This window comes from Ptychodera flava, chromosome 13 (genome assembly GCF_041260155.1).
Source record: "Ptychodera flava strain L36383 chromosome 13, AS_Pfla_20210202, whole genome shotgun sequence".
Taxonomy (NCBI): Eukaryota; Metazoa; Hemichordata; class Enteropneusta; family Ptychoderidae; genus Ptychodera; species Ptychodera flava.
This window is the reverse complement of record NC_091940.1, coordinates 36,635,686-36,651,186: the sequence shown is the minus strand read 5'-3', so window position 1 is coordinate 36,651,186 and position 15,501 is coordinate 36,635,686. Positions and strand designations below refer to the sequence as shown.

The following is a 15,501-nucleotide window of genomic DNA, read 5'->3' as shown; positions in this document are numbered from 1 at the left end:
ACCCAAATACCCAGGTAAAACCTCGAGGTACTGTACTGCAGCTAGGGCCGGGCTAGCATGCCTGTATCGCCGATGAAGTCAGTCATGGTTGTCTCGGAGACTCTGGGTCATCAAACTTGGGTGTTGCATGGTGGGATACTTTAACTTCCGCCGCCGTTAAAATAAAGTTTTGCTCGTCGGAAAAATGTTTTACTCTTCCCCAAAATATGTTTACTCTCGCTGGAAAGAGTTTGCTATGCATTATAGGTAATTGCGCCCTCACATGAAATATTTCTCCTCTCAGAAATAAATTGCTCTGAAGAAAAGTAAGTTTGACTTTTTCATCCTTCCTTTTTCGTTCTTTCTCAGTTCAGTTTTACCAAATTCTTAAACCACACTCATATGTAGAAAATATATCTTGAAAGAATTAGTTTTGTTGTCTTCAGAAAATAATTTCTCTCCATTGAGGAAAAAAGTTTATTCACTGTATTTCAATTTGCTGCTCTGAGAAAATCTTTTTCCATAAAGAAATTAATTTTACTCTTGAAAAATAAAACTTTTCTTTAAGAATTTAAGTTTTCTGCTCTAAAGACATAAGGTTATGTCATTTAAGTAACTCAGTTCGCGCTTAGCAAAAATCTTAAACTCTTGCTGTGAACAATTTTTACTTCTTTTCGAATAAAAATGCTTTTGAGAAACAAATATTTTGTTCAAAGTTAAAGTTATTTTTTAAAAGTTAAAGTTTTTTTTGTTAAAAGTTTTTAAAAACAGTTTACCCCAAAAATAAAGTTTCCCCGTTCAGAAATAAAAGTTTGCTGTGGAGAAATAAAATTTCTTACAAATATTAAATATATTGTCAAGAAATATGAGTTTATGTTCAAAAGTAATAAATTTCCATGACGTGTAGGGGAGTTTGTTATCTTGAAAAAATTTTACTTTTGTTTTACAAAATAAAAAATACTTTTGAGAAACATATTTTGTTTATGGTTAAAACTAAAAATACTTCCGAGAAGTTTAAGTTAAGATAATGTTAAGATAAAGTTGCCCGTCCAAAATTAAAAGTTTGCAGTGGAGAAATAAAATCTCTTACAAATATTAAAGATATTGTCAAGAAAAATTAGAGTTTATATTCAAAAGTAATAGAGTTCCGTGGCGTGTAGGGGCCACCGTACAATCGTGTTATATGTAATACATTAAATATTGTCAACAAATATAACCAGCTGAGATCAATAGTTGTTAAATTACACAATGCATGACATACTCCTAATATTGTAATACATTATTAAATATGTAAAATAAATGTAATTTTGCCATAAAATATGCAAGGGATTAAACTACTATGTTTTCATTAGTTTTCGGTAAATGTAACTTGGTAGAATCAAAAGATTTTTAATTGAGCTTTTCATTTTAAAATTTTTTGATCCATTCTGATTTGTTATTATTTTATTAGCTTGTTTAGGTAACGATCACTTTACAAAGTCAAAATGATACAAACTCACTTGTGTTATATCGGTGAGCATACGCGATATTTTCGATTGAGCATCCCAGCATTTGGCAGGCTCACCGTATCCAAACCTCTTCACGACTGCGCTTATGATGTACCTCCGACACAACGGTAAACTAGTTTCCTTGCAAGTTACAGTGGAGTTAAATCTATCCGTGTGTTGAGTATCGGAACCGTCACAATTCTTGATTACTTACATTTGCTTAAGGTTAACGAAGGAAGGGGGAAAGTGGATCTTTTCCTCTATTCATGCGCCATAATTAGCGGTGTATGAAACCCCTAAGGACAGAGCGGTGAGGTTTGCTTTGTGCAGTAAGGCAAAGTTGGCGTCAAGCAACGTCAATAATTAGTTTTAGACCGCTGGTCATCCTAATCTTTGGCGAAAACCTGCATAGATACGTACAGAAAGAAACGGAAAGAAATTTCACAATTTGAATACGTTTTTTGGTTCTTCAGGGTTCGTTGCATGCCATCTTCAAAACGGAAATTAAGTTCGCTGAACAAACAACTTTTGCCATGATGGTAGTACATGAACCGAAATTCCCGTCAAAAGTTGAATAAACTCTTACCCCTTTGAAATCTAAAAAAATGCGTGATCGTTGGTCTAGGGGTGTCGTGTTGGGTCTTCGTTTACCCTCCAACGCTGCTGACTAGGAGGGTGATTCATGATGTCATGAGCGGTTGCCATGGTAAAAACGGCGTAGTCACTCATCGCCTGTGATTACAGTTAATCACACCATTTCATGGAACGGAAGTTCGTGTCCAACACCGATTTTACAAGGAATAAGCAAAATTGAGACTGCGTTATTAAAGCAATCTCGAGTTGCTTCAAAATGTGAAATCCTGAGGTTAAAAAAGGGAACATGTGCCGATAAAATAAGAAGGGACATTATATGTGCCTACGTCTTGAAGACAGTCTCCACATTGACTGTATTTCTTGAGCAATGGTGATAAGAGATGACATTTTGTAAGATACGAAAATGATCTTTGACAAAAAATGAGAACTTATTAAATCTGTTTTAGAAGGGTAGATTTTCAAATCAGTCTGTAAGACCACGAGTGATAGAGTGACCGTGGTAAGATTAACCCTTTGAGTGCTGTAATTTTTCCCACCAAAATTTTACTGCCACATTTTGCCAATTTTTTATGAATTTTTCTGAAATTTTTTGATAATTTTGGACCAATTGGACATCACATTTCATTGGCTACAGTTTGTTATCAAAATTTTGACAAAAATCAGAAAAAAATTGACTGGAGTATATTTTCTAAAGGTGACAAAAATTGACTTTGGCGCTCAAAGGGTTAAGATGACTCTGAACTTACTTTCTGAAGTGATGGTAATGACTTCAACTTCAAGAGATACCTGGTGCATATCATGCGAACGTAATGGAACGAACGCCGTTTATTTGACTTGAAAAGCTGTAATGAGGTGGCGCAGGGAACCGGTACTGATCCAATGAGCTTTTAGAGATAGCATTTTTCCATAAAATAATACAGAAGTCGAACTTCTACGGCTGATATCATGTGAGACGGTAACTCCAAAGCAGGGGATGCGGATAATACGAAAATTCTTGGACTTGTTTGGCTTTCAACAACGTTGAACTACTCAAATGGGAAATACATGTACAGTTGACCTAGTTCCTCCGGCAAACTTTGCCTTCATTGTATATGTATGTGCACGCAAATTTCCATCACAAGTACGGCAATTCTTTGTATAGAAAAATCAGATAAACTCGCCGATGCTTCTTTCCTTCTAATGATAATTTTGTTCATGGGATACACAAAATAAAAAAAAAACACGTTGAGCTCCTTTGGCCTTAATTTTATGGTGTAGCGCTGCTAGTCTCGCCTTCGCTTAGCGCTTTGTTCACAAACAACAGAAGAGGAGGAACTTAATAAGTGGGCTTGAAAGTTTTTAACCATTTAAAAGGAGTTTAAAATGGATTTATGGAGTTTAAAATTGTGTCATCCTAGTCCATGATTACTTTCAATTTGTGACTTTCTCCTTTTATCAGCATTCTAGCGCAACATCAACAGTTGTATGAGATTTTAATTTTCTGAATCGAATGAAATTATTTCCCACAAATTGCCCACCTTCAGGATAAGTTACGTATGTGCGTGCAAATTTACTTCTTTCGTAACAAACGATTAATCATACATTATTGAACTTTACATCATACAAAATGTAAACAGTATTAGCGAAGTTATTTGATGAACACTATTTTTCCCTCAGTATATGATCCTGATGCCTCCTTCATCAAAAACATATGCGTCAATTAAGGAAGTATGCGCCTCGAAAGTGATAGACATATATGCTCCAACTTTCCTCAATGAAACTTTCAACCATTCTCTTACCAAATAACAAATAAAAATCAGACGTCACCGTGCAAAGTTTGGTACTCGAGAGACAAATTACCTGACATTTACCAATATTGGAAATTCAAAATGGCCGCCATCCCTATGTTAACTCTACGGGGAAAAATAAAAATTTTCGATTTCTGAAAAACTAAGACGGAAATGAGCCCCAAGAAGAGGTAGATCAGAAAAGAATTGCAAGAGTTTGGTAGTCTGAATATCTGTCGGGGCGCATTCCTACTTCAAAAGAATAATGTTACGATACTCATACATCAGGAATGACTTCATGAAGTATACATAAGTCTATTGGCCCTTACATACAAGAAAAGTTACATATCCCTATATCAATATTTAAACATGTGACAGGATTTGAGATGTAAAATGACCAAAATAAACTTTTCTTGACATCGGACTTTGACATATTGGAATAGTCTATGAAGTATTTTATGTTGGCTCCATGGGCTTGAAAGATTCACAAGCCGAGGAAGTAGTTCTTTCAAAACTTTACCTGATATGAAAGATGACCTAAAAGTTTAAAAAAATGGACCTCGATCGAAAACCCTGCATCCCATGCACCGCTCTGACAATACAACCACGACTTAGTCTATAACCTACTTATTTATTGGTTTATTTACGTATTTGTTTGTTGGTCTGCCTATTCCTTAGTTTCTATAAGCATCACTTTATTTGTTTTTTGTGTACTTTAGCTGCCTTTGCATGATTTTGTTGACATTGGAACGTAAATGCAAATACGACAAAACCGAGAGACTTCCGCTAACGACTAGAGTAGCAATTATGTTGATTCTTATTTTTCGAAGCTTGTTGAATTTTGCTGCAATGGACATTCAAAAGTTGGCTGAAATATTCTTCAGAAAATAATTCTTGAAAGATGTTCAAGTGAATTGAAATATGAAAACGTTCAGACGTTGGTCGTAGGGCCTTTTTTCGGAGTACTTTTGCATAACATATCCATCACCGATGATCATATCGCGCACTTCAATCTATTTAATCTGAGCTCAGGAAACCCGGAAACCATTTTATTGTGGTGAAAAAAACTTACTTTTTGTTAAGTTTGTTGTTGTTTTTGTTGTTATCTTTTGTTGCGTCGCTACTGATGTCGTTGAGAGAACACGTACAAGAACACTATAGCTATGATTGGGATATCGTGACTTGGAAGCACTACATACTCATAGGCCTATCCCATATCCCATACAGCTTTCTCTGTGTAGCTACTGGATTCTATGATGGCCCTCGCTCTTCATGTCATAAACGTGTACTAGTGCGATGATGTTGAACTGTACGAGTGAAACATTCGTATTTATTGAAGGTTTTCGTGTTATTCTTGTCTGCGTTGTACAGCTATGAAGCGGTCTCTATGAACAAGTAGCTTGTGCCATTGTTAAATTTTGCGATCCACGAGTGGCGGCCCTGGCAGTTTTACCAAAGTCACTTTGAGTCACGTAGAAGAGGAAATTTCGCCTAGGGGCGAGAGTTTCTACCGTCAGCGCAGCGAGGCCGGGACCTTCCGATCAATGTGAGTTAAAACATTAATCACTTTAATAACTTCATTGCACAACAACACACTTCGGAAAGTGCAGTATAGCAAGAACAAAACTAAACCTTGCATAAAACATTGTTGTCTATGTCTTTACCTGCAGCTGCTGGGGGAAACATAGTGTTTGTAATATATTTCATGAGAGACAGCGTATCATCTGAAGTAGACTTGGTTCAAGTCGGTGAATTTTAAAAAAATAAAATCATTTGTAATAGTTTCTCTTGTGTCTCTCCTATTTCGTACAAACCTATCCGGAATTTGGCAGCTCACGCCAGGTTTTCCCAGCGATTGAATGCATCACGTTTGAGTCTGCGCAGTAGTGAGTTAGTTTCTGCCGGATTCCGGGTGAAACTCCGCTGTATAGCGTTCACTCCACTCATCGCGTTGGTAGTCCTCAGAAAGAGCAGTATCTGAGCTTTCCAAAAATGTAAGGTTTGTGCTATTTCATGCTAGTTTACTCGATTTAGGGGAGGATATAGTACCCCCTACCCCTACCCATTTTTCGCCATTTTTTGCGGTACATACAAATCGAAAACCAGTGCAGACAGGTAGTGCATCCCAAAATATCCAATGTTAACATCTTTTTCTAGTTCAGCAGATCCCAAAGAACAAAAAAATACCCATGTAGTAGGTTTATGGGGGGGGGGGGTGCACGGTGGGCCCCTCCAGCCCACGGACTATGGCCGACGTCCGATTTTCCTGTCTAAAACTTTCTCTCATTTTCGTTCATATGACTCTGAAACTCCAGGAAACGATTGGGAAGAAAGAGTTATCTTGAAATATTGAGGTACTCGCCGATATTTTGCAAAATTAAATGAGAAAAAATGCAAGGAAAATGCCGACAGGCTTACACAATGGCACACAGTCCATGTAGCCGACAATGAGATGCAAATGTATGCGGTAAAGGTCTCCTCGACTAAATTTCAGCTGGTTGCTCACTTTCTACGATTTTTATAGTATTTTATACAAAGGCACAGACTTATTCTACCTTCAACTTAAAACTGATAGTGATTTTGTAGCTCGCTCTTTACTATTTTTCATAGTTTTTGGTAGCCGGTAACAGACACTTCGTGTTCGTGTCAGCTACATGGACGATCTGCCTACACAATGACAGTTTTCAGACTCGGAGGCATATGATCATCTCTGCAGATTATGCAACAGGCCCAGATCACGTGAGGCCATGAGGGGATATCCACGCAACTCAGTACCAAACACTAGCGCTCACAGAGTGAGCAAACACAAAGTGAGTACCCCTAACGTCAGCTCAGTAGTTTGTAATAGATTGTAGTCAACTAAGAAACCTTGGAGAAAGGCTTAACACTGGGGCTATGCCGCTAAGTCCCTTTTGATTTTTGTCATAGCTCAAAATCGTTCTCCCACACCTCAACCTGAGCCATGAACACCCCCACCAGTTTATGATATGACCCATCACGATGGCATGACGTCAACGGATCTTGACAGACGGAAGTCTTGACAGACGGAAGTCTTGACAGCAGCATACTGGTTTTCAACTCTAATACCTTCTCTGTCTATAAATAGACACGAGAAGGTAAAAATGGATGCTTCTCTGTCTATAAATAGACACGAGAAGGTAAAAATGGATGCTTATTTGGATCTATGATTATATAAGATTAGAAATGTATGCTACGCTACCGATCAGGGATAATAGTCTAGTGGACAGGATGTCTTTAAATCTGTCTCTGAAAATACATAAAGAAACAACGTCGTTATTTTATAGAAGAATAGCATTCTTTACCATATCCTTGGGTCTGCGTCTACTCATACGAACCAATGTTCAAAACTGTACGAGGTGCATTCATTTAGTTTCTGAAAACATGACAAGGAACGTCCAATGTTTCAGCCATGATAGTAATAATTTTAAAATTATGTCCATTCATATTTTTGCTGCAATACCACTATGCCAAATAGTATGTCGAGAAGCTATTTACGATATATTGTCCCGTCCGTTCCGGGAAAACATACTGAGTATTTCGCAAAGTGAAAAATAGGTTCTAAAACGATAGCCAACAGCCTATAAATACGCCTCGGGATATAGAAATGTTGATTGAGTTCTAGCAATTCACTGAATCAGATGTCAAATCCCCAACAACTTTTACGTTAGCTTTTAATCCTTTGTTACCGTAGAGAATATTCATACTATCATGTTTAATCATAAATCTATAAGTCGATTCATCTTCTTTAACTTTCGTCAATAGCTTTCGGCCACAGACATAATATTGAAAGTGGTGGCAACGCCCTGGCGTTCCACAGATTCGCTTTTACTTAAAGCCGATCTAATTAGTGGTTGTCGAGACGGCACAGTGGAGTGGCGTGGCTACTTCGTGTAGCGAACGTTTATAATAAGAAATGTTGCTATCGACGCAGCAGTATGCAAATTACGACTGGCCCACACCGAGGGTGGTCGTCGTGACTGCACTCGAAGGTCATATGGGACCCAAACGACCAATGCAAACACTGCACTGTATCCAAGGTGCGTTGGCGATAAATGAAAGTAAAAAACATGTTTGTCATAAGGTAAATCGTAAAATTTAATGTGCACGTATTCTGATGTGATTCATCTAGATACATTGTTTGTGAACAGGCAAGTCGCACAGGCGCAGTTCCGACGACAACCTCACTTTAATATATTGGGGGGGGGGGCGCAGACACAATGCTGACACGGTGCTGTCCAATAGCCCAGTGTAAATGGACTACTCAAGTGACTTATCCTTGAAGTTTTACTCACCTGTAAAGTTCATTCAGGAAATTTACTACTTGCATAGGGGTGCTAGTTGCCGATAACTTGGTGAAACCAACAATATCACTGAAGTAGATGGTAACGTCTTCGAATAGTTCAGCCTCTACGGATTTCTTAAACTTCAACTGCTCAGCAACAGACTTCGGCATCATTTGATAAAGCAATGCTTCGCTCTTCTTTTTCTCTTGGCTTAACTGCCTTGTCTGGTCAGATATTTTCTTTCCATAGTTGGTCAAACTTGATATCATCTTATAAATATTAATAGTATAGTATGTTCCCAGAGACAAGCTCAGTACAGTCACAAATATCGAGAGTATGATATAAGTGATGAGTTCTGTCTGTGCCACCGTGACAACCCTTCCTAGTTCTTGTGAAATTAGTTCTGAAACGTTATTCCTCATCGCCGACAGGATATCGATGTATTTGGTGACATTGTAGAACCAATAATCGGCCATAAGAAGAGATGAATCAGCACCATATTTGACGCACGGGTCTTCATTTGTGAAAATTTCTTGTTTCATTCCTCTGAGAGTTTCGTTGAGAGGGTATTGTTCGGCAAAGAGAGCGTTATAATTTTCTACAAGGAAACTGTCAAATCTAAATGCTTCTTCGAGCATGAGTTCACCACGTGATTCAACTTCAACAAGCCATACCTGCTTATCGGTGCTCAGCGAACAACCAGCATAATAACTAGCACCTAAAGCCCTGACGATACCAAAGAAATCTGAAGTCTTCAACAAAGAGGCTTTTGCTACCAACAATGGCCACAAACGTCCATCCTGAACTTGTACCAACTTACTTGAAGATTTTTCCATTAAAGCCTTGTTAATGTCCGTGTAATACTTAATGTTGTACTCTACTGATACACGAGTATGGTTTGACTGCACGGCTTCTCTGTGATTTTGCAGAATACCTGCGAGCTGTTTGTTCGTTTGAAGGGCAACATCAGGTAAGACTTCACTGCCATGCAGAGGGAATCCCTCGGCGGGCCACGGCGATATCGCTGTTACGGTGTTATCTGTTTCCCGGTAAAGTTTCTTGAGTTGAACCAGGACGAAATCTGCCGACTCGTTCGAGCTAAGATACATCGCTGATAGTCCACGCTCTTTCTGTAGATTACTGACAGCCTCGCCTATGATGTTGTCCATATGGACGATTTCCTTTAATTCTAACGCAACTGCCTTCATGGAGACTGTATCTGCAACTGAAATCGATGACTGTACAATTAACGCAGCTATAGGAACTGCCATTATCAGCATCATTTTCATCATCTGTAACACACGACTACTTTCGGAATTGCGCAGAAGATGGTAAAAACGTTGTTTTTCTGGCGATCTACTAGACAATGAACTTGTCATTGTTGTTCTGCTAGTGATGAGATTATCGTCTCTACTGCATCCTAGAGTGTTCATGGCGTGTACCTTATTTCGAGGTGCCATCTCTTCTCTCATGTCCTTCCTTCCAACTCTATCTCATACAATTTTAACCCCAGGGTGGCTTGGTAGGGATTTCCCGGCTGATTTCTCGACTAACGGATCGAATTCATCGATCTGCCAACTGTGTGAGTCAAAATAGTGTCGTATAGTTGTTTACACCGATCACACTAGCGTCAGTAGTCAACTAGGCCACCGTTTGTCATCTGTAGGCTCATCGCGTACAACTGGCGCCTCTTTGACAAGAAGACACCTTCATTTTCTCGTACCAGGGGAAAGGCATCACAAAGCCAGAAAAAATTAAAAAAAACGAGAGCGAATTTCCTCAAGTCTTCATTCTAACATTTCATCATACTTATGGCGGTGTGGTCAAAAAGTCAGCCAACTATTCTGATGGTTAACACTGCTGCGTGATAAAACTATGACTGACGCCGGTGGCATCGCAGTGGCATTCTTAAATAAGATATCAGGTTTCCCATCATGCATCGCTGTCATGAAATGATATCTGATAATCTTCAACGGAACATTTGTTTTGCAAGTCTTCCAAAATATTATATTTTAATCATATGCAACATCTTTTTGGAGATTCAAAGAGCGACGAGCTCATTCGTATTGAAGAATATGTTTTTGCGAAAGGTATACAAATGATTTTAATAATACTTAAAAATTGAACACAATAATGCCTCCACATGGGCTTGCCATGAAAAGGGAAGTACCTCCAATTTTATGATTTTTTTTTCTATCGTGTTTTCTATGTCGACTATAATCTCTTGTTTTTCTCCCTAAAGAATGTTGAAACACAAATGATTTAGTTGATCAAGACAGCGTACGTATAATAGTTTTAATACGCTGTTACCAATATTGTTTACGTTTGAATTAGTGTCCGAACCTGAATTAATTTTTCAACTATAGCTTTGCAGTCTGACTAATATACAGACTAAATTGACGAGATGATTACTGTTTATCTCAACATGCTTTGGGGAGTAGAAAAAAAACTGTAGTGGACTTTGAAAAACAAAAATAGTGAAAAGATCACCAAAAGTTACAGCTAATGTCCCTTAAATGAATTCCCTTTATCGGCTGGCTTTTGTTTCGTTTTTTGTTTGTTTTGTGAATTTGCTGAATTTTTTTCTTTTGTTTCAACCCGTCCAGGAAAATCTCATTTTTTTGCTTCTTTTCATTGATGGCACTAAACATTTGATTTTTCCCGGTGCCTCCTTTGTTTGACGAACATGGTGAAATAGTGTGTTTATGGTCCACAGGCTTGTAGAGATTTTGACGATTCATCGACATCGAGACTGGAAACGAACGTGTCATCGTGTTCTCAATCATGAATCACGGAGTTTGTCAAAGCCATCGAATAGCGAAGAATCCAATTTTGTCAAAGCCAGCGGGTAGCGATCTTCGCGCATTGGAGTATGATTCATCGTTTTCTGTAGATTAGGAATAGATTTGGTGAAAAATATTAAGTTGGATTAAATATATTTCAATAGATTAGCTGTCTCTAGAGACAACCAACGGTAAAATAACACCAGAGCTGTGGACAAAACAGGAATGCCAGTGTAATACATTTGAATTTTCGTATCTTGCCGTTAGTCGTATACAATTTTTAAAAGTATATTCACATGTTGACAAGTTATTAACGGGTTTATCCCTAGTCAGAGATAAAGCCCGCGGAGATATTGTAAAAATGACGTCATTTGGGAAAATATAAAGAGTGCCTGTCCCGTATATGGAGACACACTCTCACTAATATACATCCATGGGTCAGAGTAACCTTAAAGTATGTATCATCAATCTTACATATGTTGCTCACATTGTGCAAAATAAACCTCACATACAATAAAAACTTCTCCTTCTATCACAATTATTGTCGTACTGTGCAAGATACACATATTATAATGACGTCAACGTCTTTGTGCAAATTGTAAAGCAGGAGAGCTGGTAAGCTATCCGTTTCCGATCAAACTGTCTTTTGCTATCGTTCTTCTTTCGTGAAAACATGGCTTCAATGATAATCTGCGGGTTTGCCACTTTTAGAACAGCAAACTGTCAAGTCACGTAAACTAGTACACAACAATGTGACAACACCGGTTACATGCAGTAATGTTGCGAGATGCCTGCAATAATCGAACTACACGCATGTAACACATTCTAGAGTGCTTTTTGTTTAATTTATGTGATCTGATCATGGTACGTGCATGATCTGATGAAGGAGACTGTTATCTTCGAAAGCTCATGTTAATTCAACTACAGTTGATCTCAGTGTGCTACCGAAACCCCACCTACTTAGATAAACAGGGCTATCTGTCACATATCATCCAGCAAATGGTAATGGTCATGACATTTGTAAACACAGTGACTGTAAAGTGCCAACAATCGTTCGGCAAATCTTTTCTTCATCTTGCTTCACATAGGTGACGTTAATGATAGAACAAATACTCACGAGTATAAACAGAGATAAAAGCGAAATTAAGAGAGGTTTAGACAAACCAGTTCGTTCTACTCTCATTACGACTCCGTGATTTTTCTTTCACTCCATGCATGCTTTAATAAAATATTTGTAATATGCGACAATTCCTTCTACTTTACTCAAGCCAGATTCTCAGTAATTATACAAGTTGTTTCAAGTACAGAGGTACAGTCGCCGTGAAATTATTTCGTTGTGAGACAGTGTAACAATGCAGAAATAAGAACATACACAAAACAACGTCGATGTGCTATGAAGGGAAGAGCTCAAGAATGTGAAGATAAAACAGTTAATCACTTTCTAACATTAATCTCTAAACGGCGCGAAGAGATTTGTTTTGCAGGCTTCTCTGTAAGCGTGTTTAAGATTCGTCAACCTGTGACTGGCCTCTCCAACAACAACAAAAACAACAACAACAACAAAGCGATATTACGTCAAGCAATATTACGCGCAAACTCTGCTATGTCCATGAAACATTTGAACAGAAACTCTTAGTTCAATTTCAAAGTCAAAGAATTACACACCCCGTGGAAAATTCCGCAAATTTCCATCGATTTGTACAAGTGTTTTTGTTCTTTATTCAGCCATGGGCTCACTGTCGAACGTGATGAAGTGAATAATCCAGCTGCAAACGCGTTCTCTACGTTTGAACGCCTCTCTTCTACTTTTGCCATAACATCAATATCCACAAAATGTATTTTTGCGCCATGATCGGGGACACTTCATTATTTATCAAGCGTGTATATTCAAGTAGTTGGATAAGCGTATAATTTGAAAACTGTTGTCTTATAAGCTTACAGTCCTATCACTCAGTTAGCTTGCATGTCTCATGCCGAAAATATGCAAATCTTCCCCGTCCGAACCAGTCTTGAATATCGACAAAATAATTCCAGAATTCAGTAATAGTAATTGCGGCATCTAAAAACACAAATAACACATTTGCATCCCATGCAAAACTGTATAACATTATTCATTACCATTTAAGATTTCTTCTAAGGCGGTATTTCGATTTTCAAAGTAGACCTGTGAGGCAATTCAATTATCCTTAGCAAATGCTCTCCGCCAAAGAGGAAAATACATTATAAGGAAGGTCTGTTGTTTAACAATACAGAAATATTAAAATAATTACCACAGCGGGCAAAATAACGATAAAAATCTCTTACTACATAAATTTGTCAGACACATATATGTATGAAATGTAATATAGTAAGCAACCATGGGTAGTCGCACATGGTTTTCTAAAAACAAAGTCACGCAATATTTTATATAAGACTTAGGTTTAGGAAACTCAATCTCCATGACACGGTAAAATGAAATTCTAGAAATCAGTAAGCTCAAACGTTTCATAAGATGGATTCAATGATTTGAACTTTTCAACTTAATAGTTTGCATATAGAACTCGACTCACAGTAATGCTTGAGTCATGTCTGATGAACGTAAAAGGAGTTGTCGTGTTTCCTATGTAAGAATGCCCGTCGGTCTAGAGTAAAATTCGAAATGTTTGGCTGGTAAAGAGTGCCCGGTCTTCCGTGATAAATTCTGATTAGCAAGTCTCTCTCTTTCATAAATGCTACAGTTGGTTTATAATGTCTCGTTGCCCTGGTTACAGATCCAACAGGAGTTCAACTTTCGAGTATCAGATCGGTGATTTTCAAAGAAATTATTGTTAGAGATTAGAGAGAGGATATAATTGAGTGGGATTCAAACACAAAGGCTGAATATCTCGTTGAAATATGACAGACGATTGCCCTGCTTTTGACAAAATTGATCCTTTTCAAGTTAAGTGATGAGTAGAAGATTTTTTAATTAATTTTGACTGTGGCCCAAAACTACGTGTTCTTCGTGTGTAGTAATTTCTCCCCGACTTAGAATTTCTCTCCGACTTATGTGTCAGCATTCAATGTTAGCGTCGCATTCGATTGTTTCTCTCCGACATAGGTGTTCGCATTCAATGTCTGCGTCACAGTCAATTTTTTCCTCCGACATATGTTTTTGCATTTAATTGTTTCTCTCCGAAATATGTGTGTCAGCATTCAATGTTAGCGTCGCATTCAATTGTTTCTCTCTGACATATGTACCTCACATTTTCGCTCATCGCTTTATTTTCCTACACATGAACACTTACTTATTCTTGGAAAATTGAGCATTATTTTCAAGTCTTGCATCAGCGTGTGAAGTGGCATGATGTGGCATTTCCCAATTGAACATTGAAGTACGGAAGACAAGACAAAAAGGTGAAGAAAATTCTCACGAGACTTCCCGTGGTATTATATCTATTTACATGACGCACGAATCTATAGTTCCATTTTTCACCACTCAATGAGAGATTTACGACGAAAAAGAGCCTTCATCATAGAATATTACCTATTCATGTGACGTATGAATCAATAATTATATCGCGTTACATCAGATAATTTACAAACAAGAATCGAAGGCCGCGTTGCCGTTGTGTTGGCAAACCGCGTTTCCAGAAATATCTTTCTTCCAGAACGAGAATGGTGCAGGTCTTTGAAATGCCAGACATGGCAATGATAAACGGAAGGGTATGAGCGAAATACACGACACATGGAAAATAAAGAAAAGAAGTCAGTGGCAAAATAACAATGCTAGCTAGTGCGATAACAGCTATCTTCTTCCTGTCTGAACTTTACAGTAGTTTGCGTCTCGAAAGCAAACGACTTAAATCTTTTGCACGAACTTTCCGTAAGGAAACTTTAAACCATCCCCTTGCCAAATCAACAATAAAAATCAGGGGTCACCATGCAAAATTTGGTACCAGAGAAACAATTTATCGAATGTCTACTGAAACTTGAAATTCAAAATGGCCGCAATTCTTGTGTTATTAGTAAGGAGAATAATTAGATTTTGGTTTTAAAAAATAAGCCCGCCGGGTGAAAACTTTGTATTTAATCAACAAGAGTAGCAGATCAAAAATGTATCATAAACGTTTGAGAGTCATAGAGCACATCAAGTTCTACTTTAATGCGGCAGACGGTATGTGAATTCAAGGATTGATAAGAGATCGGAAAGAATACCATCCGATATGGAACTATAGGTATGGCTTTAGACATTCAAACTCTTCTTCGCTACAATCTGAATCACACTATGAACCCGCAGGATGTTATGTAGCATACTTATGCTCACCAAAGACCTGATTTTAAATTCAACATCAAATATTTTAACGTTAAAACCCAAGACAGGTGATTCTGAGATGAGATTAAACCGTACCGACCAGTAAAATTTTGATGTGTTTTTACAAATGTCTGAAGAGTTTCTCATGAACGCAGAATTGATTACAAAGATCTTGGTTGCCTGAAAGTATTTTGAAAACTGTATTTAGGCTGTACCTTAACAACAATGCATTACTGATGAGAAAGATAGTAAGTGAGCTAAGGAACACTCAATCATTCGTGTAGACCGGAGTTGGCCAGCAAATTCAAATTATTG

At 37.8% G+C, this 15,501-nt stretch overlaps 1 protein-coding gene across 1 annotated transcript in view; it reads right to left on the bottom strand.

Moving 5' to 3' along the window:
- The window catches only part of LOC139148774 (uncharacterized), a 29,837-nt gene extending 19,823 nt beyond the window's left edge, over positions 1 to 10,014 (bottom strand). Inside the window, exon 1 of the mRNA XM_070720228.1 lies at positions 8,140 to 10,014. Coding sequence (XP_070576329.1) covers positions 8,140 to 9,602 — 1,463 coding nt within the window. The 5' untranslated portion in view covers positions 9,603 to 10,014. The remainder of the gene's footprint in view (positions 1 to 8,139) is intronic.
- Between the last annotated feature and the right edge of the window lie 5,487 nt (positions 10,015 to 15,501).